This window comes from Saccoglossus kowalevskii, chromosome 14 (assembly GCF_978046115.1).
Source record: "Saccoglossus kowalevskii chromosome 14, keSacKowa6.1, whole genome shotgun sequence".
NCBI lineage: Eukaryota > Metazoa > Hemichordata > Enteropneusta > Harrimaniidae > Saccoglossus > Saccoglossus kowalevskii.
In genome coordinates this window covers 29,069,800-29,097,660 of record NC_140654.1, presented here as the reverse complement: position 1 = coordinate 29,097,660, position 27,861 = coordinate 29,069,800, and the positions used below count along the sequence as shown (strand labels likewise).

The 27,861-nt window shown below is 35.0% G+C and overlaps 1 protein-coding gene across 3 annotated transcripts in view; it reads right to left on the bottom strand.

Moving 5' to 3' along the window:
• The window catches only part of LOC102805322 (uncharacterized), a 261,933-nt gene that overhangs the window by 152,562 nt on the left and 81,510 nt on the right, over positions 1-27,861 (bottom strand). For all 3 annotated transcript variants that reach the window (XR_014931631.1, XM_085508110.1, XM_085508109.1), the window contains exon 2: positions 18,365-18,662. Coding sequence is in view for 2 of the 3 variants with exons in the window: in XM_085508110.1 (XP_085364236.1) it covers positions 18,365-18,662 (298 nt within the window). In the remaining variant the exon portion in view is untranslated. The remainder of the gene's footprint in view (positions 1-18,364; positions 18,663-27,861) is intronic.

Genomic DNA, 27,861 nt, shown 5'->3' with positions numbered 1-27,861 from the left:
GTATTTCAACAATGGTAATACTGAATGCCATAGTATGTATTTCAACAATAGGTAATACTGAATGCCATAGTATGTATTTCAACAATAGGTAATACTGAATGCCATGGTATGTATTTCAACAATAGGTAATACTGAATGCCATAGTATGTATTTCAACAATAGGTAATACTGAATGCAATTGTACGTATTCCAACAATAGGTAGTACTGAATGCCATAGTATGTATTCCAACAATAGGTAATACTGAATGCCACAGTATGTATTCCAAAAATTAGTAATACTGAATGCCATTGTATGTATTCCAACAATGGGTAATACTGAATGCCATGGTATGTATTTCAACAATAGGTAATACTGAATGCCATAGTATGTATTTCAACAATAGGTAATACTGAATGCCATAATATGTATTTCAGCAATAGGTAATACTGAATGCCATATTATGTATTTCAACAATGGGTAATACTGAATGCCATTGTAAGTATTTCAACAAGAGGTAATACTGAATGCCATAGTAAGTATTCCAACAATAGGTAATACTGAATGCCATTATAAGTATTTCAACAAGAGGTAATACTGAATGCCATAGTAAGTATTCCAACAATAGGTAATACTGAATGCCATTGTATGTATTCCAACCATAGGTAATACTGAATGGCCTAGTATGTATTTCAACAATAGGTAATACTGAATGCCATAGTATGTATTCCAAAAATTAGTAATACTGAATGCCATTATATGTATTCCAACAATAGGTAATACTGAATGCCATAGTATGTATTTCAACAATTGTAATACTGAATGTCATAGTATGTATTTCAACAATAGGTAATACTGAATGCCATAGCATGTATTTCAACAATAGGTAATACTGAATGCCATTGTAAGTATTTCAACAATAGGTAATACTGAATACCATAGTATGTATTCCAACAAGAGGTATTACTGAATGCCATCTTATGTATTCCAACAAGAGGTAATACTGAATGCCCTAGTATGTATTTCAACAATAGGTAATACTGAATGCCATAGTATGTATTCCAACAATAGGTAATACTGAATGCCATAGTATGCATTTCAACAATAGGTAATACCGAATGCCATTGTAAGTATTTCAACAATAGGTATTACTGAATGCCATAGTATGTATTTCAACAATAGGTAATACTGAATGCCATAGTATGTATTTCAACAATAGGTAATACTGAATGCCATATTATGTATTTCAACAATAGGTAATACTGAATGCCATTGTAAGTATTTCAACAAGAGGTAATACTGAATGCCATTGTATGTATTCCAACAATATGTAATACTGAATGCCATAGTATGTATTCCAACAATAGGTAATACTGAATGCCATAGTATGTATTTCAAAAATTAGTAATACTGAATGCCATTGTATGTATTCCAACAATAGGTAATACTGAATGCCATAGTATGTATTCCAACAATAGGTAATACTGAATGCAATTGTAAGTATCTCAACAATAGGTAATACTGAATGCCATGGTATGTATTTCAACAATGGTAATACTGAATGCCATGGTATGTATTTCAACAATAGGTAATACTGAATGCCATAGTATGTGTTTCAACAATAGGTAATACTGAATGCCATGGTATGTATTTCAAAAATAGGTAATACTGAATGGCATAGTATGCATTTCAACAATAGGTAATACTGAATGCCATTGTATGTATTCCAACAATAGGTAATACTGAATGCCATTGTATGTATTTCAACAATAGGTAATACTGAATGCCATAGTATGTATTCCAAAAATTAGTAATACTGAATGCCATTGTATGTATTCCAACAATAGGTAATACTGAATGCCATAGTATGTATTCCAAAAATTAGTAATACTGAATGCCATAGTATGTATTCCAACAATAGGTAATACTGAATGCAATTGTAAGTATCTCAACAATAGGTAATACTGAATGCCATGGTATGTATTTCAACAATGGTAATACTGAATGCCATAGTATGTATTTCAACAATAGGTAATACTGAATGCCATAGTATGTATTTCAACAATAGGTAATACTGAATGCCATAGTATGTATTCCAAAAATTAGTAATACTGAATGCCATTGTATGTATTCCAACAATAGGTAATACTGAATGCCATAGTATGTATTCCAACAATAGGTAATACTGAATGCAATTGTAAGTATCTCAACAATAGGTAATACTGAATGCCATGGTATGTATTTCAACAATGGTAATACTGAATGCCATAGTATGTATTTCAACAATAGGTAATACTGAATGCCATAGTATGTATTTCAACAATAGGTAATACTGAATGCCATAGTATGTATTCCAAAAATTAGTAATACTGAATGCCATTGTATGTATTCCAACAATAGGTAATACTGAATGCCATTGTAAGTATTTCAACAATAGGTATTACTGAATGCCATAGTATGTATTTCAACAATAGGTAATACTGAATGCCATAGAATGTATTTCAACAATAGGTAATACTGAATGCCATATTACGTATTTCAACAATAGGTAATACTGAATGCCATTGTAAGTATTTCAACAAGAGATAATACTGAATGCCATAGTAAGTATCCCAACAATAGGTAATACTGAATGCCATTGTAAGTATTTGAACAAAAGGTAATACTGAATGCCATAGTAAGTATTCCAACAATAGGTAATACTGAATGCCATTGTATGTATTCCAACAATAGGTAATACAGAATGCCATAGTATGTATTCCAACAATAGGTAATACTGAATGCCATTGAATGTATTTCAACAATAGGTAATACTGAATGCCCTAGTATGTATTTCAACAATAGGTAATACTGAATGCCATAGTATGTAGTTCAACATATAGGTAATACTGAATGCCATAGTATGCATTTCAACAATAGGTAATACCGAATGCCATTGTAAGTATTTCAACAATAGTTATTACTGAATGCCATAGTATGTATTTCAACAATAGGTAATACTGAATGCCATAGTATGTATTTCAACAATAGGTAATACTGAATGCCATATTATGTATTTCAACAATAGGTAATACTGAATGCCATTGTAAGTATTTCAACAAGAGGTAATCTTGAATGCCATTGTATGTATTCCAACAATATGTAATACTGAATGCCATAGTATGTATTCCAACAATAGGTAATACTGAATGCCATAGTATGTATTTCAAAAATTAGTAATACTGAATGCCATTGTATGTATTCCAACAATAGGTAATACTGAATGCCATAGTATGTATTCCAACAATAGGTAATACTGAATGCCATAGTATGTATTCCAAAAATTAGTAATACTGAATGCCATTGTATGTATTCCAACAATAGGTAATACTGAATGCCATAGTATGTATTCCAACAATAGGTAATACTGAATGCAATTGTAAGTATCTCAACAATAGGTAATACTGAATGCCATGGTATGTATTTCAACAATGGTAATACTGAATGCCATAGTATGTATTTCAACAATAGGTAATACTGAATGCCATAGTATGTATTTCAACAATAGGTAATACTGAATGCCATGGTATGTATTTCAACAATAGGTAATACTGAATGGCATAGTATGCATTTCAACAATAGGTAATACTGAATGCCATTGTAAGTATTCCAACAATAGGTAATACTGAATGCCATTGTATGTATTTCAACAATAGGTAATACTGAATGCCATAGTATGTATTCCAAGAATTAGTAATACTGAATGCCATTGTATGTATTCCAACAATAGGTATTACTGAATGCCATAGTATGTATTTCAACAATAGGTAATACTGAATGCCATAGAATGTATTTCAACAATAGGTAATACTGAATGCCATATTACGTATTTCAACAATAGGTAATACTGAATGCCATTGTAAGTATTTCAACAAGAGATAATACTGAATGCCATAGTAAGTATCCCAACAATAGGTAATACTGAATGCCATTGTAAGTATTTGAACAAAAGGTAATACTGAATGCCATAGTAAGTATTCCAACAATAGGTAATACTGAATGCCATTGTATGTATTCCAACAATAGGTAATACAGAATGCCATAGTATGTATTCCAACAATAGGTAATACTGAATGCCATTGAATGTATTTCAACAATAGGTAATACTGAATGCCCTAGTATGTATTTAAACAATAGGTAATACTGAATGCCATAGTATGTAGTTCAACATATAGGTAATACTGAATGCCATAGTATGCATTTCAACAATAGGTAATACCGAATGCCATTGTAAGTATTTCAACAATAGGTATTACTGAATGCCATAGTATGTATTTCAACAATAGGTAATACTGAATGCCATAGTATGTATTTCAACAATAGGTAATACTGAATGCCATTGTAAGTATTTCAACAAGAGGTAATCTTGAATGCCATTGTATGTATTCCGGCAATATGTAATACTGAATGCCATAGTATGTATTCCAACAATAGGTAATACTGAATGCCATAGTATGTATTTCAAAAATTAGTAATACTGAATGCCATTGTATGTATTCCAACAATAGGTAATACTGAATGCCATAGTATGTATTCCAACAATAGGTAATACTGAATGCCATAGTATGTATTCCAAAAATTAGTAATACTGAATGCCATTGAATGTATTCCAACAATAGGTAATACTGAATGCCATAGTATGTATTCCAACAATAGGTAATACTGAATGCAATTGTAAGTATCTCAACAATAGGTAATACTGAATGCCATGGTATGTATTTCAACAATGGTAATACTGAATGCCATAGTATGTATTTCAACAATAGGTAATACTGAATGCCATAGTATGTATTTCAACAATAGGTAATACTGAATGCCATATTATGTATTTCAACAATAGGTAATACTGAATGCCATTGTAAGTATTTCAACAAGAGGTAATCTTGAATGCCATTGTATGTATTCCGGCAATATGTAATACTGAATGCCATAGTATGTATTCCAACAATAGGTAATACTGAATGCCATAGTATGTATTTCAAAAATTAGTAATACTGAATGCCATTGTATGTATTCCAACAATAGGTAATACTGAATGCCATAGTATGTATTCCAACAATAGGTAATACTGAATGCCATAGTATGTATTCCAAAAATTAGTAATACTGAATGCCATTGAATGTATTCCAACAATAGGTAATACTGAATGCCATAGTATGTATTCCAACAATAGGTAATACTGAATGCAATTGTAAGTATCTCAACAATAGGTAATACTGAATGCCATGGTATGTATTTCAACAATGGTAATACTGAATGCCATAGTATGTATTTCAACAATAGGTAATACAGAATGCCATAGTATGTATTTCAACAATAGGTAATACTGAATGCCATGGTATGTATTTCAACAATAGGTAATACTGAATGGCATAGTATGCATTTCAACAATAGGTAATACTGAATGCCATTGTATGTATTTCAACAATAGGTAATACTGAATGCCATAGTATGTATTCCAATAATTAGTAATACTGAATGCCATTGTATGTATTCCAACAATAGGTAATACTGAATGCCATTGTAAGTATTATAACAATAGGTATTACTGAATGCCATAGTATGTATTTCAACAATAGGTAATACTGAATGCCATAGAATGTATTTCAACAATAGGTAATACTGAATGCCATATTACGTATTTCAACAATAGGTAATACTGAATGCCATTGTAAGTATTTCAACAAGAGGTAATACTTAATGCCATAGTAAGTATCCCAACAATAGGTAATACTGAATGCCATTGTAAGTATTTGAACAAAAGGCAATACTGAATGCCATAGTAAGTATTCCAACAATAGGTAATACTGAATGCCATTGTATGTATTCCAACAATAGGTAATACAGAATGCCATACTATGTATTCCAACAATAGGTAATACTGAATGCCATTGTATGTAGTTCAACATATAGGTAATACTGAATGCCATAGTATGCATTTCAACAATAGGTAATACCGAATGCCATTGTAAGTATTTCAATAATAGGTATTACTGAATGCCATAGTATGTATTTCAACAATAGGTAATACTGAATGCCATAGTATGTATTTCAACAATAAATAATACTGAATGCCATATTATGTATTTCAACAATAGGTAATACTGAATGCCATTGTAAGTATTTCAACAAGAGGTAATACTGAATGCCATTGTATGTATTCCAACAATATGTAATACTGAATGCCATAGTATGTATTCCAACAATAGGTAATACTGAATGCCATAGTATGTATTTCAAAAATTAGTAATACTGAATGCCATTGTATGTATTCCAACAATAGGTAATACTGAATGCCATAGTATGTATTCCAACAATAGGTAATACTGAATGCAATTGTAAGTATCTCAACAATAGGAAATACTGAATGCCATAGTATGTATTTCAACAATAGGTAATACTGAATGCCATAGAATGTATTTCAACAATAGGTAATACTGAATGCCATATTACGTATTTCAACAATAGGTAATACTGAATGCCATTGTAAGTATTTCAACAAGAGGTAATACTTAATGCCATAGTAAGTATCCCAACAATAGGTAATACTGAATGCCATTGTAAGTATTTGAACAAAAGGCAATACTGAATGCCATAGTAAGTATTCCAACAATAGGTAATACTGAATGCCATTGTATGTATTCCAACAATAGGTAATACAGAATGCCATAGTATGTATTCCAACAATAGGTAATACTGAATGCCATTGTATGTATTTCAACAATAGGTAATACTGAATGCCCTAGTATGTATTTCAACAATAGGTAATACTGAATGCCATAGTATGTAGTTCAACATATAGGTAATACTGAATGCCATAGTATGCATTTCAACAATAGGTAATACCGAATGCCATTGTAAGTATTTCAATAATAGGTATTACTGAATGCCATAGTATGTATTTCAACAATAGGTAATACTGAATGCCATAGTATGTATTTCAACAATAAGTAATACTGAATGCCATATTATGTATTTCAACAATAGGTAATACTGAATGCCATTGTAAGTATTTCAACAAGAGGTAATACTGAATGCCATTGTATGTATTCCAACAATATGTAATACTGAATGCCATAGTATGTATTCCAACAATAGGTAATACTGAATGCCATAGTATGTATTTCAAAAATTAGTAATACTGAATGCCATTGTATGTATTCCAACAATAGGTAATACTGAATGCAATTGTAAGTATCTCAACAATAGGTAATACTGAATGCCATGGTATGTATTTCAACAATGGTAATACTGAATGCCATAGTATGTATTTCAACAATAGGTAATACTGAATGCCATAGTATGTGTTTCAACAATAGGTAATACTGAATGCCATGGTATGTATTTCAAAAATAGGTAATACTGAATGGCATAGTATGCATTTCAACAATAGGTAATACTGAATGCCATTGTATGTATTTCAACAATAGGTAATACTGAATGCCATAGTATGTATTCTAAAAATTAGTAATACTGAATGCCATTGTATGTATTCCAACAATAGGTAATACTGAATGCCATAGTATGTATGTATTCCAAAAATTAGTAATACTGAATGCCATTGTATGTATTACAACAATAGGTAACACTGAATGCCATAGTATGTATTCCAACAATAGGTAATACTGAATGCAATTGTATGTATTCCAACAATAGGTAATACTGAATGCCATAGTATGTATTCCAACAATAGGTAATACTGAATGCCATAGTATGTATTCCAAAAATTAGTAATAATGAATGCCATTGTATGTATTCCAACAATGGGTAATTCTGAATGCCATGGTATGTATTTCAACAATAGTTAATACTGAATGCCCTGGTATGTATTTCAACTATAGGTAATACTGAATGCCATAGTATGTATTCCGAAAAATAGTAATACTGAATGCCAATGTATGTATTCCAACAATAGGTAATACTGAATGCCATGGTATTTATTTCAACAATGGTAATACTGAATGCCATAGTATGTATTTCAACAATAGGTAATACTGAATGCCATAGTATGTATTCCAACAATAGGTAATACTGAATGCCATGGTATGTATTTCAACAATGGTAATACTGAATGCCATAGTATGTATTTCAACAATAGGTAATACTGAATGCCATAGTATGTATTTCAACAATAGGTAATACTTAATGCCATTGTAAGTATTTCAACAATAGGTAATACTGAATACCATAGTATGTATTCCAACAATAGGTATTAATGAATGCCATAGTATGTATTCCAACAAGAGGTAATACTGAATGCTTTAGTATGTATTTCAACAATAAGTAATACTGAATGCCATAGTATGTATTCCAACAATAGGTAATACTGAATGCCATGGTATGTATTTCAAAAATAGGTAATACTGAATGGCATAGTATGCATTTCAACAATAGGTAATACTGAATGCCATTGTATGTATTTCAACAATAGGTAATACTGAATGCCATAGTATGTATTCTAAAAATTAGTAATACTGAATGCCATTGTATGTATTCCAACAATAGGTAATACTGAATGCCATAGTATGTATTCCAAAAATTAGTAATACTGAATGCCATTGTATGTATTACAACAATAGGTAATACTGAATGCCATAGTATGTATTCCAACAATAGGTAATACTGAATGCAATTGTAAGTATCTCAACAATAGGTAATACTGAATGCCATAGTATGTATTCCAACAATAGGTAATACTGAATGCCATAGTATGTATTCCAAAAATTTGTAATAATGAATGCCATTATATGTATTCCAACAATGGGTAATACTGAATGCCATGGTATGTATTTCAACAATAGTTAATACTGAATGCCCTAGTATGTATTTCAACAATAGGTAATACTGAATGCCATAGTATGTATTCCGAAAAATAGTAATACTGAATGCCAATGTATGTATTCCAACAATAGGTAATACTGAATGCCATGGTATTTATTTCAACAATGGTAATACTGAATGCCATAGTATGTATTTCAACAATAGGTAATACTGAATGCCATAGTATGTATTCCAACAATAGGTAATACTGAATGCCATGGTATGTATTTCAACAATGGTAATACTGAATGCCATAGTATGTATTTCAACAATAGGTAATACTGAATGCCATAGTATGTATTTCAACAATAGGTAATACTTAATGCCATTGTAAGTATTTCAACAATAGGTAATACTGAATATCATAGTATGTATTCCAACAATAGGTATTAATGAATGCCATAGTATGTATTCTAACAAGAGGTAATACTGAATGCTTTAGTATGTATTTCAACAATAGGTAATACTGAATGCCATAGTATGTATTCCAATAATAGGTAATACTGAATGCCATTGTATGTATTCCAACAATAGATAATACTGAATGCCATTGTATGTATTTCAACAATAGGTAATACTGAATGCCCTAGTATGTATTTCAACAATAGGTAATACTGAATGCCATAGTATGTAGTTCAACATATAGTTAATACTGAATGCCATAGTATGCATTTCAACAATAGGTAATACTGAATGCCATTGTAAGTATTTCAACAATAGGTATTACTGAATGCCATAGTATGTATTTCAACAATAGGTAATACTGAATGCCATAGCATGTATTTCAACAATAGGTAATACTGAATGCCAGATTATGTATTTCAACAATAGGTAATACTGAATGCCATTGTAAGTATTCCAACAATAGGTAATACTGAATGCCATAGTATGTATTTCAACAATAGGTAATACTGAATGCCATTGTATGTATTCCAACAATAGGTAATACTGAATGCCATAGTATGTATTCCAACAATAGGTAATACTGAATGCCATAGTATGTATTCCAAAAATTAGTAATACTGAATGCCATTGTATGTATTCCAACAATAGGTAATACTGAATGCCATGGTATGTATTTCTACAATGGTAATACTGAATGCCATAGTATGTATTTCAACAATCGGTAATACTGAATGCCATAGTAAGTATTTCAACAATAGGTAATACTGAATGTCATTGTTAGTATTTCAACAATAGGTAATACTGAATGCCATAGTATGTATTCCAACAATAGGTAATACTGAATGCCCTAGTATATGTTTCAACAATAGGTAATACTGAATGCCATAGTATGTATTTCAACAATAGGTAATACTGAATGCCATGGTATGTATTTCAACAATGGTAATACTGAATGCCATAGTAAGTATTTCAACAATTGGTAATACTGAATACCATGGTATGTATTTCAACAATAGGTAATACTAAATGCCATAGTATGTATTTCAACAATAGGTAATATTGAATGGCATAGTATGCATTTCAACAATAGGTAATACTGAATGCCACAGTATGTATTCCAACAATAGGTAATACTGAATGCCATTGTAAGTATTTCAACAATCGGTATTACTGAATGCCATAGTATGTATTTCAACAATAGGTAATACTGATTGCCATATTATGTATTTCAACAATAGGTAATATTGAATGCCCTAGTATGTATTTTAACAATAGGTAATACTGAATGCCATAGTATGTAGTTCAACATATATGTAATACTGAATGCCATAGTATGCATTTCAACAATAGGTAATACTGAATGCCATAGTATGTATTTCAATAATAGGTAATACTGAATGCCATAGTATGTATTTCAACAATAGGTAATACTGAATGCCATATTATGTATTTCAACAATAGGTAATACTGAATGCCATTGTAAGTATTTCAACAAGAGGTAATACTGAATGCCATAGTAAGTATTCCAACAATAGGTAATACTGAATGCCATTGTAAGTATTTCAACAAGAGGTAATACTGATTGACATAGTAAGTATTCCAACAATAGGTAATACTGAATGCCATTGTATGTATTCCAACAATAGGTAATACTGAATGCCATAGTATGTATTTCAACAATAGGTAATACTGAATGCCATTGTAAGTATCTCAACAATAGGTAATACTGAATGCGATACTATGTATTCCAAAATAGGTAATACTGAATGCCATAGTATGTATTCCAACAATAGGTAATACTGAATTCAATTGTAAGTATCTCAACAATAGGTAATACTGAATGCCATGGTATGTATTTCAACAATGGTAATACTGAACGCCGTAGTATGTATTTCAACAATAGGTAATACTGAATGCCATAGTATGTATTTCAACAATAGGTAATACTGAATGCCATAATATGTATTTCAACAATAGGTAATACTGAATGGCATAGTATGCATTTCAACAATAGGTAATACTGAATGCCATAGTATGTATTCCAACAATAGGTAATACTGAATGCCATTGTATGTATTTCAACAAGAGGTAATACTGAATGCCATAGTAAGTATTCCAACAATAGGTAATACTGAATGCCATTGTAAGTATTTCAACAAGAGGTAATACTGAATGCCATAGTAAGTATTCCAACAATAGGTAATACTGAATGCCATTGTATATATTCCAACAATAGGTAATACTGAATGCCATAGTATGTATTTCAACAATAGGTAATACTGAATGCCATTCTAAGTATCTCAACAATAGGTAATACTGAATGCGATACTGTGTATTCCAAAATAGGTAATACTGAATGCCATAGTATGTATTCCAACAATAGGTAATACTGAATGCAATTGTAAGTATCTCAACAATAGGTAATACTGAATGCCATGGTATGTATTTCAACAATGGTAATACTGAATGCCGTAGTATGTATTTCAACAATAGGTAATACTGAATGCCATAGTATGTATTTCAACAAATGGTAATACTGAATGCGATTGTATGTATTCCAACAATAGGTAATACTGAATGCCATGGTATGTATTTCAACAATAGGTAATACTGAATGCCATATTATGTATTTCAACAATAGTTAATGCTGAATGCCCTAGTATGTATTTCAACAATAGGTAATACTGAATGCCATAGTATGCATTTCGACAATATGTAATACTGAATGCAATTGTAAGTATCTCAACAATAGGTAATACTGAATGCCATGGTATGTATTTCAACAATGGTAATACTGAATGCCATAGTATGTATTTCAACAATAGGTAATACTGAATGCCATAGTATGTATTTCAACAATAGGTAATACTAAATGCCATAGTATGTATTTCAACAATAGGTAATACTGAATGGCATAGTATGCATTTCAACAATAGGTAATACTGAATGCCACAGTATGTATTCCAACAATAGGTAATACTGAATGCCATTGTAAGTATTTCAACAATCGGTATTACTGAATGCCATAGTATGTATTTCAACAATAGGTAATACTGAATGCCATATTATGTATTTCAACAATAGGTAATATTGAATGCCCTAGTATGTATTTCAACAATAGGTAATACTGAATGCCATAGTATGTAGTTCAACATATAGGTAATACTGAATGCCATAGTATGCATTTCAACAATAGGTAATACTGAATGCCATAGTATGTATTTCAATAATAGGTAATACTGAATGCCATAGTATGTATTTCAACAATAGCTAATACTGAATGCCATTGTAAGTATTTCAACAAGAGGTAATACTGAATGCCATAGTAAGTATTCCAACAATAGGTAATACTGAATGCCATTGTAAGTATTTCAACAAGAGGTAATACTGAATGACATAGTAAGTATTCCAACAATAGGTAATACTGAATGCCATTGTATGTATTCCAACAATAGGTAATACTGAATGCCATAGTATGTATTTCAACAATAGGTAATACTGAATGCCATTGTAAGTATCTCAACAATAGGTAATACTGAATGCGATACTATGTATTCCACAATAGGTAATACTGAATGCCATAGTATGTATTCCAACAATAGGTAATACTGAATTCAATTGTAAGTATCTCAACAATAGGTAATACTGAATGCCATGGTATGTATTTCAACAATGGTAATACTGAACGCCGTAGTATGTATTTCAACAATAGGTAATACTGAATGCCATAGTATGTATTTCAACAATAGGTAATACTGAATGCCATAATATGTATTTCAACAATAGGTAATACTGAATGGCATAGTATGCATTTCAACAATAGGTAATACTGAATGCCATAGTATGTATTCCAACAATAGGTAATACTGAATGCCATTGTATGTATTTCAACAAGAGGTAATACTGAATGCCATAGTAAGTATTCCAACAATAGGTAATACTGAATGCCATTGTAAGTATTTCAACAAGAGGTAATACTGAATGCCATAGTAAGTATTCCAACAATAGGTAATACTGAATGCGATACTGTGTATTCCAAAATAGGTAATACTGAATGCCATAGTATGTATTCCAACAATAGGTAATACTGAATGCAATTGTAAGTATCTCAACAATAGGTAATACTGAATGCCATGGTATGTATTTCAACAATTTTAATACTGAATGCCGTAGTATGTATTTCAACAATAGGTAATACTGAATGCCATAGTATGTATTTCAACAAATGGTAATACTGAATGCCATTGTATGTATTCCAACAATAGGTAATACTGAATGCCATGGTATGTATTTCAACAATAGGTAATACTGAATGCCATATTATGTATTTCAACAATAGTTAATGCTGAATGCCCTAGTATGTCTTTCAACAATAGGTAATACTGAATGCCATAGTATGCATTTCGACAATATGTAATACTGAATGCAATTGTAAGTATCTCAACAATAGGTAATACTGAATGCCATGGTATGTATTTCAACAATGGTAATACTGAATGCCATAGTATGTATTTCAACAATAGGTAATACTGAATGCCATAGTATGTATTTCAACAATAGGTAATACTAAATGCCATAGTATGTATTTCAACAATAGGTAATACTGAATGGCATAGTATGCATTTCAACAATAGGTAATACTGAATGCCACAGTATGTATTCCAACAATAGGTAATACTGAATGCCATTGTAAGTATTTCAACAATCGGTATTACTGAATGCCATAGTATGTATTTCAACAATAGGTAATACTGAATGCCATATTATGTATTTCAACAATAGGTAATATTGAATGCCCTAGTATGTATTTCAACAATAGGTAATACTGAATGCCATAGTATGTAGTTCAACATATAGGTAATACTGAAAGCCATAGTATGCATTTCAACAATAGGTAATACTGAATGCCATAGTATGTATTTCAATAATAGGTAATACTGAATGCCATTGTATGTATTCCAACAATAGGTAATACTGAATGCCATAGTATGTATTTCAACAATAGGTAATACTGAATGCCATTGTAAGTATCTCAACAATAGGTAATACTGAATGCGATACTATGTATTCCAAAATAGGTAATACTGAATGCCATAGTATGTCTTCCAACAATAGGTAATACTGAATGCAATTGTAAGTATCTCAACAATAGGTAATACTGAATGCCATGGTATGTATTTCAACAATGGTAATACTGAATGCCGTAGTATGTATTTCAACAATAGGTAATACTGAATGCCATAGTATGTATTTCAACAATAGGTAATACTGAATGCCATAGTATGTATTTCAACAATAGGTAATACTGAATGGCATAGTATGCATTTCAACAATAGGTAATACTGAATGGCATAGTATGCATTTCAACAATAGGTAATACTGAATGCCAAAGTATGTATTCCAACAATAGGTAATACTGAATGCCATTGTATGTATTTCAACAATAGATAATACTGAATGCCATTGTATGTATTCCAACAATAGGTAATACTGAATGCCATGGTATGTATTTCAACAATAGGTGATACTGAATGCCATATTATGTATTTCAACAATAGGTAATACTGAATGCCCTAGTATGTATTTCAACAATAGGTAATACTGAATGCCATAGTATGTAGTTCAACATATAGGTAATACTGAATGTCATAGTATGCATTTAAACAATAGGTAATACTGAATGCCATTGTAAGTATTTCAACAATAGGTATTACTGAATGCCATAGTATGTATTTCAACAATAGGTAATACTGAATGCCATATTATGTATTTCAACAATAGGTAATACTGAATGCCATTGTAAGTATTTCAACAAGAGGTAATACTAAATGCCATAGTAAGTATTCCAACAATAGGTAATACTGAATGCCATTGTAAGTATTTCAACAAGAGGTAATACTGAATGCCATAGTAAGTATTCCAACAATAGGTAATACTGAATGCCATTGTATGTATTCCAACAATATGTAATACTGAATGCCATAGTATGTATTCCAACAATAGGTAATACTGAATGCCATAGTATGTATTCCAAAAAATAGTAATACTGAATGCCATTGTATGTATTCCAACAATAGGTAATACTGAATGCCATGGTATGTATTTCAACAATGGTAATACTGAATGCCATAGTATGTATTTCAACAATAGGTAATACTGAATGCCATTGTATGTATTCCAACAATAGGTAATACTGAATGCCATAGTATGTATTCCAACAATAGGTAATACTGAATGCCATAGTATGTATTCCAAAAAATAGTAATACTGAATGCCATTGTATGTATTCCAACAATAGGTAATACTGAATGCCATGGTATGTATTTCAACAATGGTAATACTGAATGCCATAGTATGCATTTCAACAATAGGTAATACTGAATGGCCTAGTATGTATTTCAACAATAGGTAATACTGAATGCCATAGTATGTATTCCAAAAATTAGTAATACTGAATGCCATTGTAAGTATTTCAACAATAGGTATTACTGAATGCCATAGTATGTATTTCAACAATAGGTAATACTGAATGCCATAATATGTATTTCAGCAATAGGTAATACTGAATGCCATATTATGTATTTCAACAATGGGTAATACTGAATGCCATTGTAAGTATTTCAACAAGAGGTAATACTGAATGCCATAGTAAGTATTCCAACAATAGGTAATACTGAATGCCATTGTAAGTATTTCAACAAGAGGTAATACTGAATGCCATAGTAAGTATTCCAACAATAGGTAATACTGAATGCCATTGTATGTATTCCAACAATAGGTAATACTGAATGCCATAGTATGTATTCCAACAATAGGTAATACTGAATGCCATAGTATGTATTCCAAAAAATAATAATACTGAATGCCATTGTATGTATTCCAACAATAGGTAATACTGAATGCCATGGTATGTATTTCAACAATGGTAATACTGAATGCCATAGTATGTATTTCAACAATAGGTAATACTGAATGGCCTAGTGTGTATTACAACAATAGGTAATACTGAATGCCATAGTATGTATTCCACAAATTAGTAATACTGAATGCCATTATATGTATTCCAACAATAGGTAATACTGAATGCCATGGTATGTATTTCAACAATGGTAATACTGAATGCCATAGTATGTATTTCAACAATAGGTAATACTGAATGCCATAGTAAGTATTCCAACAATAGGTAATACTGAATGCCATAGTATGTATTTCAACAATAGGTAATACTGAATGCCATTGTATGTATTCCAACAATAGGTAATACTGAATGCCATAGTATGTATTCCAACAATAGGTAATACTGAATGCCATAGTATGTATTCCAAAAATTAGTAATACTGAATGCCATTGTATGTATTCCAACAATAGGTAATACTGAATGCCATGGTATGTATTTCAACAATAGGTAATACTGGATGCCCTAGTATGTATTTCAACAATAGGTAATACTGAATGCCATAGTATCTATTCCAAAAAATAGTAATACTGAATGCCAATGTATGTATTTCAACAATAGGTAATACTGAATGCCATGGTGTGTATTTCAACAATGGTAATACTGAATGCCATAGTATGTATTTCAACAATATGTAATACTGAATGCCATAGTATGTATTTCAACAATAGGTAATACTTAATGCCATTGTAAGTATTTCAACAATAGGTAATACTTAATACCATAGTATGTATTCCAACAATAGGTATTACTGAATGCCATAGTATGTATTCCAACAAGAGGTAATACTGAATGCCCTAGTATGTATTTCAACAATAGGTAATACTGAATGCCATAGCATGTATTCCAACAATAGGTAATACTGAATGCCATTGTATGTATTCCAACAATAGGTAATACTGAATGCCATTGTATGTATTTCAACAATAGGTAATACTGAATGCCATAGTATGTAGTTCAACATATAGGTAATACTGAATGCCATAGTATGCATTTCAACAATAGGTAATACTGAATGCCATTGTAAGTATTTCAACAATAGGTATTACTGAATGCCATAGTATGTATTTCAACAATAGGTAATACTGAATGCCATAGCATGTATTTCAACAATAGGTAATACTGAAAGCCATATTATGTATTTCAACAATAGGTAATACTGAATGCCATTGTAAGTATTTCAACAAGAGGTAATACTGAATGCCATAGTAAGTATTCCAACAATAGGTAATACTGAATGCCATAGTATGTATTTCAACAATAGGTAATACTGAATGCCATTGTATGTATTCCAACAATTGGTAATACTGAATGCCATAGTATGTATTCCAACAATAGGTAATACTGAATGCCATAGTATGTATTCCAAAAATTAGTAATACTGAATGCCATTGTATGTATTCCAACAATAGGTAATACTGAATGCCATGGTGTGTATTTCAACAATAGGTAATACTGAATGCCATAGTATGAATTTCAACAATAGGTAATACTGAATGCTCTAGTATATATTTCAACAATAGGTAATACTGAATGCCATAGTATGTATTTCAACAATAGGTAATACTGAATGCAATTGTAAGTATCTCAACAATAGGTAATACTGAATGCCATCGTATGTATTCCAACAATAGGTAATACTGAATGCCATAGTATGCATTCCAACAATAGGAAATACTAAATGCCATAGTATGTATTCCAACAATAGGTAATACTGAATGCCATAGTATGTTTTCCAACAATAGGTAATACTGAATGCCATAGTATGTATTTCAACAATAGGTAATACTGAATGCCAGAGTATGTATTCCAACAATAGGTAACACTGAATGTTATTGTATGTCTTCCAACAATAGGTAATACTGAATGCCATGGTATGTATTTCAACAATGGTAATACTGAATGCCATTGTATGTATTCCAACAATAGGTAATATTGAATGCTATATTGTATAATATTTCAACAATAGGTTTACTTAATTCCATAGTATCTGTTAATTCAACAATAAATATTTCTGTATGTCATAGATTCTTTTTTCCAACAATAGGTAATACTGCATGTAACAGCATGTATTCCACGAATGTTATGTATTACATATTGTTGGAACACATACTACGGCATATAGTAGAAAGGTGTTACTTAATATTTAAACAAATGAGCAGATTACCGAGTTTGTAAGTGGCAATGACTACGCCAACCATAACACAGAGCACAACACAGGCTACTATGGCCCATGGATGTTTCACGAAGTTGATGAAACGGCTTTCCATCTGATTTATATCTGTGTGTGTAGCTTTGGTTGGCAAATGCCCTGTAAACTTCCTGGTTTTAACTTTCCCTTTACAATCCACATACTGGTATATAGGATCAGATGAGTTCACTGATACTTCAGACTTTCCACTCACTGTTGACGTATCAGAGTGCTGGGAAACGTTATCAGAATCCACTGGTACCGTGTACTTGAACTATAGACAACAGAGAAAAACAGCATGTTAGCACATGATAAATGCTTGAGTGATTTCATTTGAATGTAGGTAATACTCTAATAGTTACTAAGCTATCAGAGGATGCTGTTTATTCATTCATTTCGTATTTGAAAACATACTTAATAATGATCTCACCTAATGTTATGTGGTATGTTCAAGATGCACTGTGACATGTGAATGGTGTAGGTAGATGCAAGCAACTAAGTACAGAGACTCCAGGATGGGAGTGGTATAGGGCTAAGGCACGAGAGTGGAATACAAAAATGCAAACGACCACGGATTGATGATAGGACACGAGAGTGGTATAAATTAATGGAAGCGACCAAGTGTACATGCTCGGATCCGATAGTGGTTTAAATCGTTGGAAGCTACCAGGTATAGATGCTAGGCATATGAGTGGTGTAAATCGATGGAAGCTACCAGGTATAGATGCTAGGGCATATGAGTGGTGTAAATCGATGGAAGCTGTGGAAGCTACCAGGTATAGATGCTAGGTATATGAGTGGTGTAAATCGATGGAAGCTATGGAAGCTACCAGGTATAGATGCTAGGGCATATGAGTGGTGTAAATCGATGGAAGCTATGGAAGCTACCAGGTATAGATGCTAGCTTATAGGGCATATGAGTGGTGTAAATCGATGGAAGCTATGGAAGCTACCAGGTATAGATACTAGGGCATATGAGAGGTGTTAATCGATGGAAGCTATGGAAGCTACCATGTATAGATGCTAGGCATATGAGTGGTGTAAATCGATGGAAGCTATGGAAGCTACCAGGTATAGATGCTAAGGCATATGAGTGGTGTAAATCGATGGAAGCTATGGAAGCTACCTGGTATAGATGCCAGGTATATGAGTGGTGTAAATCGATGGAAGCTATGGAAGCTACCAGGTATAGATGCAAGGGCATATGAGTAGTGTAAATCGATGGAAGCTATGGAAGCTACCAGGTATAGATGCTAGGGCATATGAGTGGTGTAAATCGACGGAAGCTATGGAAGCTACCAGGTATAGATGCTAGGGCATATGAGTGGTGTAAATTGATGGAAGTTATGGAAGCTACCAGGTATAGATGCTAAGGCATATGAGTGGTGTAAATCGATGGAAGCTATGGAAGCTACCAGGTATAGATGCCAGGTATATGAGTGGTGTAAATCGATGGAAGCTATGGAAGCTACCAGGTATAGATGCAAGGGCATATGAGTAGTGTAAATCGATGGAAGCTATGGAAGCTACCAGGTATAGATGCTAGGGCATATGAGTGGCGTAAATCGACGGAAGCTATGGAAGCTACCAGGTATAGATGCTACGGCATATGAGTGGTGTAAATTGATGGAAGCTATGGAAGCTACCAGGTATAGATGCTAGGGCATATGAGTGGTGTAAATCGACGGAAGCTATGGAAGCTACCAGGTATAGATGCTAGGGCATATGAGTGGTGTAAATCGATGGAAGCTATGGAAGCTACCAGGTATAGATGCTAGGCGTATGAGTGGTGTAAATCGATGGAAGCTACGGAAGCTACCAGGTATAGATGCTAGGGCATATGAGTGGTGTAAATCGATGGAAGCTATGGAAGCTACCAGGTATAGATGCTAAGGCATATGAGTGGTGTAAATCGACGGAAGCTATGGAAACTACCAGGTATAGATGCTAGGGCATATGAGTGGTGTAAATCGATGGAAGCTACCAGGTATAGATGCTAGGGCATATGAGTGGTGTAAATCGATGGAATCTATTGAAGCTACCAGGTATAGATGCTAGGTATATGAGTGGTGTAAATCGATGGAAGCTATGGAAGCTACCAGGTATAGATTCTAGGCATATGAGTGGTGTAAATCGATGGAAGCCATGGAAGCTACCAGGTATAGATTCTAGGCATATGAGTGGTGTAAATCGATGGAAGCTATGGAAGCTACCAGGTATGGATTCTAGGCATATGAGAGATGTAAATCGATGGAAGCTATGGAAGCTACCAGGTATAGATGCTAGGGCATATGAGTGGTGTAAATCGATGGAAGCTATGGAAGCTACCATGTATAGATGCTAGGCATATGAGTGGTGTAAATCGATGGAAGCTATGGAAGCTACCAGGTATAGATGCTATGGCATATGAGTGGTGTAAATCGACGGAAGCTATGGAAGCTACCAGGTATAGATGCTAAGTATATGAGTGGTGTAAATCGATGGAAGCTATGGAAGCTACCAGGTATAGGTGCTAGGCATATGAGTGGTGTAAATCGATGGAAGCTATGGAAGCTACCAGGTATAGATGCTAGGGCATATGAGTGGTGTAAATCGATAGAAGCTGTGGAAGCTACAAGGTATAGATGCTAGGTATATGAGTGGTGTAAATTGATGGAAGCTGTGGAAGCTACCAGGTACAGATGCTAGGGCATTTGAGTGGTGTAAATCGATGGAAGCTGTGGAAGCTACCAGGTATAGATGCTAGGTATATGAGTGGTGTAAATCGATGGAAGCTATGAAAGCTACCAGGTATAGATGCTAGGGCATATGAGTGGTGTAAATCGATGGAAGCTATGGAAGCTACTGTGTATAGATGCTAGGTATATGAGTGGTGTAAATCGATGGAAGCTATGGAAGCTACCAGGTATAGATGCTAGGGCATATGAATGGTGTAAATCAATGGAAGCTATGGAAGCTACCAGGTATAGATGCTAGGGCTTATGCGTGGTGTAAATCGACGGAAGCTATGGAAGCTACCAGGTATAGATGCTAGGCATATGAGTGGTGTAAATCGATGGAAGCTATGGAAGCTACCAGGTATAGATGCTAGGCATATGAGTGGTGTAAATCGATGGAAGCTACCAGGTATAGATGTTAGGGCATATGAGTGGTGTAAATCGATGGAAGCTATGGAAGCTACCAGGTATAGATGCTAGGGCATATGAGTGGTGTGAATCGATGGAAGCTATGGAAGCTACCAGGTATAGATGCTAGGCATATGAGTGGTGTAAATCGATGGAAGCTATGGAACCTACCAGGTATAGATGCTAGGGCATATGAGTGGTGTAAATCGATGGAAGCTATGGAAGCTACCAGGTATAGATGCTAGGCATATGAGTGGTGTAAATCGATGGAAGCTATCAGGTATAGATGTTAGGGCATATGAGTGGTGTAAATCGATGGAAGCTATGGAAGCTACCAGGTATAGATGCTAGGGCATATGAGTGGTGTAAATCGATGGAAGCTATGGAAGCTACCAGGTATAGATGCTAGGGCATATGAGTGGTGTTAATAGATGGAAGCTATGGAAACTACCAGGTATAGATGCTAGGCATATGAGTGGTGTAAATCGATGGAAGCTATGGAAGCTACCAGGTATAGATGCTAGGGCATATGAGTGGTGTAAATCGACGGAAGCTATGGAAGCTACCAGGTATAGATGCTAGGTATATGAGTGGTGTAAATCGATGGAAGCTACCAGGTTTAGATGCTAGGCATATGAGTGGTGTAAATCGACGGAAGCTATGGAAGCTACCAGGTATAGATGCTAGGCATATGAGTGGTGTAAATCGATGGAAGCTATGGAAGCTACCAGGTATAGATTCTAGGCATATGAGTGACGTAAATCGATGGAAGCTATTGAAGCTACCAGGTATAGATGCTAGGGCATATGAGTGGTGTGAATCGATGGAAGCTATGGAAGCTACCAGGTATAGATGCTAGGGCATATGAGTGGTGTAAATCGATGGAAGCTATGGAAGCTACCAGATATAGATGCTAGGGCATATGAGTGGTGTAAATCGATGGAAGCTATTGAAACTACCAGTTATAGATGCTAGGTATATGAGTGGTGTAAATCGATGGAAGCTATGGAAGCTACCAGGTATAGATTCTAGGCATATGAGTGGTGTAAATCGATGGAAGCTATGGAAGCTACCAGGTATAGATTTTAGGCATATGAGTGACGTAAATCGATGGAAGCTATGGAAGCTACCAGGTATAGATGCTAGGGCATATGAGTGGTGTGAATCGATGGTAGCTATGGAAGCTACCAGGTATAGATGTTAGGCATATGAGTGGTGTATATCGATGGAAGCTATGGAAGCTACCAGGTATAGATGCTAGGGCATATGAGTGGTGTAAATGGACGGAAGCTATGGAAGCTACCAGGTATAGATGCTAGGGCATATGAATGGTGTAAATCGATGGAAGCTATGGAAGGTACCAGGTATAGATGCTACGGCATATGAGTGATGTAAATCGACGGAAGCTATGGAAGCTACCAGGTATAGATGCTATGGCATATGAGTGGTGTAAATCGATGGAAGCTATTGAAGCTACCAGGTATAGATTCTAGGTATATGAGTGGTGTAAATCGATGGAAGTTATGCAAGCAACCAGGTATAGATTCTAGGCAGATGAGTGGTGTAAATCGACGGAAGCTATGGAAGCTACCAGGTATAGATGCTAGGTATATGAGTGGTGTAAATCGATGGAAGCTACCAGGTATAGATGCTAGGCATATGAGTGGTGTAAATCGATGGAAGCTATGGAAGCTACCAGGTATAGATGCTAGGCATATGAGTGGTGTAAATCGATGGAAGCTATGGAAGCTACCAGGTATAGATTCTAGGCATATGAGTGACGTAAATCGATGGAAGCTATGGAAGCTACCAGGTATAGATGCTAGGGCATATGAGTGGTGTGAATCGATGGAAGCTATGGAAGCTACCGGGTATAGATGCTAGGGCATATGAGTGGTGTAAATCGATGGAAGCTATGGAAGCTACCAGATATAGATGTTAGGGCATATGAGTGGTGTAAATCGATGGAAGCTATTGAAACTACCAGTTATAGATGCTAGGTATATGAGTGGTGTAAATCGATGGAAGCTATGGAAGCTACCAGGTATAGATGCTAGGCATATGAGTGGTGTAAATCGATGGAAGCTATGGAAGCTACCAGGTATAGATTCTAGGCATATGAGTGACGTAAATCGATGGAAGCTATGGAAGCTACCAGGTATAGATGCTAGAGCATATGAGTGATGAAAATCGATGGAGGCTACCAGGTATAGATGCTAGGTATATGAGTTGTGTAAATCGATGGAAGCTACCAGGTACAGAGTCTAGGGCATGTGAGTCGTATAAATCGATTAAAGCTACCAAGTATAGATGCTAGGGCGTATTTGAAAACATACTTAATAATAATCTCACCTAATGTTATGTGGTATGTTCAAGATGCACTGTGACATGTGAGTGGTGTAGGTAGATGCAAGCAACTAAGTACAGAGACTCCAGGATGGGAGTGGTATAGAGCTAAGGCACGAGAGTGGAATGCAAAAATGCAAACGACCACGTATTGATGCTAGGACACGAGAGTGGTATAAATGAATGGAAGCGACCAAGTGTAGATGCTCGGATCCGATAGTGGTTTAAATCGTTGGAAGCTAACAGGTATAGATGCTAGGCATATGAGTGGTGTAAATCGATGGAAGCTATGGAAGCTACCAGGTATAGATGCTAGGGCATATGAGTGGTGTAATTCGATGGAAGCTGTGGAAGCTACAAGGTATAGATGCTAGGTATATGAGTGGTGTAAATTGATGGAAGCTGTGGAAGCTACCAGGTATAGATGCTTGGGCATATGAGTGGTGTAAATCGATGGAAGCTGTGGAAGCTACCAGGTATAGATGCTAGGTATATGAGTGGTGTAAATCGATGGAAGCTATGAAAGCTACCAGGTATAGATGCTAGGGCATATGAGTGGTGTAAATCGATGGAAGCTATGGAAGCTACTGTGTATAGATGCTAGGTATATGAGTGGTGTAAATCGATGGAAGCTATGGAAGCTACCAGGTATAGATGCTAGGGCATATGAATGGTGTAAATCAATGGAAGCTATGGAAGCTACCAGGTATAGATGCTAGGGCTTATGCGTGGTGTAAATCGACGGAAGCTATGGAAGCTACCAGGTATAGATGCTAGGCATATGAGTGGTGTAAATCGATGGAAGCTATGGAAGCTACCAGGTATAGATGCTAGGCATATGAGTGGTGTAAATCGATGGAAGCTACCAGGTATAGATGTTAGGGCATATGAGTGGTGTAAATCGATGGAAGCTATGGAAGCTACCAGGTATAGATGCTAGGGCATATGAGTGGTGTGAATCGATGGAAGCTATGGAAGCTACCAGGTATAGATGCTAGGCATATGAGTGGTGTAAATCGATGGAAGCTATGGAACCTACCAGGTATAGATGCTAGGGCATATGAGTGGTGTAAATCGATGGAAGCTATGGAAGCTACCAGGTATAGATGCTAGGCATATGAGTGGTGTAAATCGATGGAAGCTATCAGGTATAGATGTTAGGGCATATGAGTGGTGTAAATCGATGGAAGCTATGGAAGCTACCAGGTATAGATGCTAGGGCATATGAGTGGTGTAAATCGATGGAAGCTATGGAAGCTACCAGGTATAGATGCTAGGGCATATGAGTGGTGTTAATAGATGGAAGCTATGGAAACTACCAGGTATAGATGCTAGGCATATGAGTGGTGTAAATCGATGGAAGCTATGGAAGCTACCAGGTATAGATGCTAGGGCATATGAGTGGTGTAAATCGACGGAAGCTATGGAAGCTACCAGGTATAGATGCTAGGTATATGAGTGGTGTAAATCGATGGAAGCTACCAGGTTTAGATGCTAGGCATATGAGTGGTGTAAATCGATGGAAGCTATGGAAGCTACCAGGTATAGATGCTAGGCATATGAGTGGTGTAAATCGATGGAAGCTATGGAAGCTACCAGGTATAGATTCTAGGCATATGAGTGACGTAAATCGATGGAAGCTATTGAAGCTACCAGGTATAGATGCTAGGGCATATGAGTGGTGTGAATCGATGGAAGCTATGGAAGCTACCAGGTATAGATGCTAGGGCATATGAGTGGTGTAAATCGATGGAAGCTATGGAAGCTACCAGATATAGATGCTAGGGCATATGAGTGGTGTAAATCGATGGAAGCTATTGAAACTACCAGTTATAGATGCTAGGTATATGAGTGGTGTAAATCGATGGAAGCTATGGAAGCTACCAGGTATAGATTCTAGGCATATGAGTGGTGTAAATCGATGGAAGCTATGGAAGCTACCAGGTATAGATTCTAGGCATATGAGTGACGTAAATCGATGGAAGCTATGGAAGCTACCAGGTATAGATGCTAGGGCATATGAGTGGTGTGAATCGATGGTAGCTATGGAAGCTACCAGGTATAGATGTTAGGCATATGAGTGGTGTATATCGATGGAAGCTATGGAAGCTACCAGGTATAGATGCTAGGGCATATGAGTGGTGTAAATGGACGGAAGCTATGGAAGCTACCAGGTATAGATGCTAGGGCATATGAATGGTGTAAATCGATGGAAGCTATGGAAGGTACCAGGTATAGATGCTACGGCATATGAGTGATGTAAATCGACGGAAGCTATGGAAGCTACCAGGTATAGATGCTATGGCATATGAGTGGTGTAAATCGATGGAAGCTATTGAAGCTACCAGGTATAGATTCTAGGTATATGAGTGGTGTAAATCGATGGAAGCTATGCAAGCAACCAGGTATAGATTCTAGGCAGATGAGTGGTGTAAATCGACGGAAGCTATGGAAGCTACCAGGTATAGATGCTAGGTATATGAGTGGTGTAAATCGATGGAAGCTACCAGGTATAGATGCTAGGCATATGAGTGGTGTAAATCGATGGAAGCTATGGAAGCTACCAGGTATAGATGCTAGGCATATGAGTGGTGTAAATCGATGGAAGCTATGGAAGCTACCAGGTATAGATTCTAGGCATATGAGTGACGTAAATCGATGGAAGCTATGGAAGCTACCAGGTATAGATGCTAGGGCATATGAGTGGTGTGAATCGATGGAAGCTATGGAAGCTACCGGGTATAGATGCTAGGGCATATGAGTGGTGTAAATCGATGGAAGCTATGGAAGCTACCAGATATAGATGTTAGGGCATATGAGTGGTGTAAATCGATGGAAGCTATTGAAACTACCAGTTATAGATGCTAGGTATATGAGTGGTGTAAATCGATGGAAGCTATGGAAGCTACCAGGTATAGATGCTAGGCATATGAGTGGTGTAAATCGATGGAAGCTATGGAAGCTACCAGGTATAGATTCTAGGCATATGAGTGACGTAAATCGATGGAAGCTATGGAAGCTACCAGGTATAGATGCTAGAGCATATGAGTGATGAAAATCGATGGAGGCTACCAGGTATAGATGCTAGGTATATGAGTTGTGTAAATCGATGGAAGCTACCAGGTACAGAGTCTAGGGCATGTGAGTCGTATAAATCGATTAAAGCTACCAAGTATAGATGCTAGGGCGTATTTGAAAACATACTTAATAATAATCTCACCTAATGTTATGTGGTATGTTCAAGATGCACTGTGACATGTGAGTGGTGTAGGTAGATGCAAGCAACTAAGTACAGAGACTCCAGGATGGGAGTGGTATAGAGCTAAGGCACGAGAGTGGAATGCAAAAATGCAAACGACCACGTATTGATGCTAGGACACGAGAGTGGTATAAATGAATGGAAGCGACCAAGTGTAGATGCTCGGATCCGATAGTGGTTTAAATCGTTGGAAGCTAACAGGTATAGATGCTAGGCATATGAGTGGTGTAAATCGATGGAAGCTATGGAAGCTACCAGGTATAGATGCTAGGGCATATGAGTGGTGTAATTCGATGGAAGCTGTGGAAGCTACAAGGTATAGATGCTAGGTATATGAGTGGTGTAAATTGATGGAAGCTGTGGAAGCTACCAGGTATAGATGCTTGGGCATATGAGTGGTGTAAATCGATGGAAGCTGTGGAAGATACCAGGTATAGATGCTAGGTATATGAGTGGTGTAAATCGATGGAAGCTATGGAAGCTACCAGGTATAGATGCTAGGGCATATGAGTGGTGTAAATCGATGGAAGCTATGAAAGCTACCGTGTATAGATGCTAGGTATATGAGTGGTGTAAATCGACGGCAGCTATGGAAGCTACCAGGTATAGATGCTAGGGCATATGAATGGTGTAAATCGATGGAAGCTATGGAAGCTACCAGGTATAGATGCTAGGGCATATGCGTGGTGTAAATCGACGGAAGCTATGGAAGCTACCATGTATAGATGCTAGGCATATGAGTG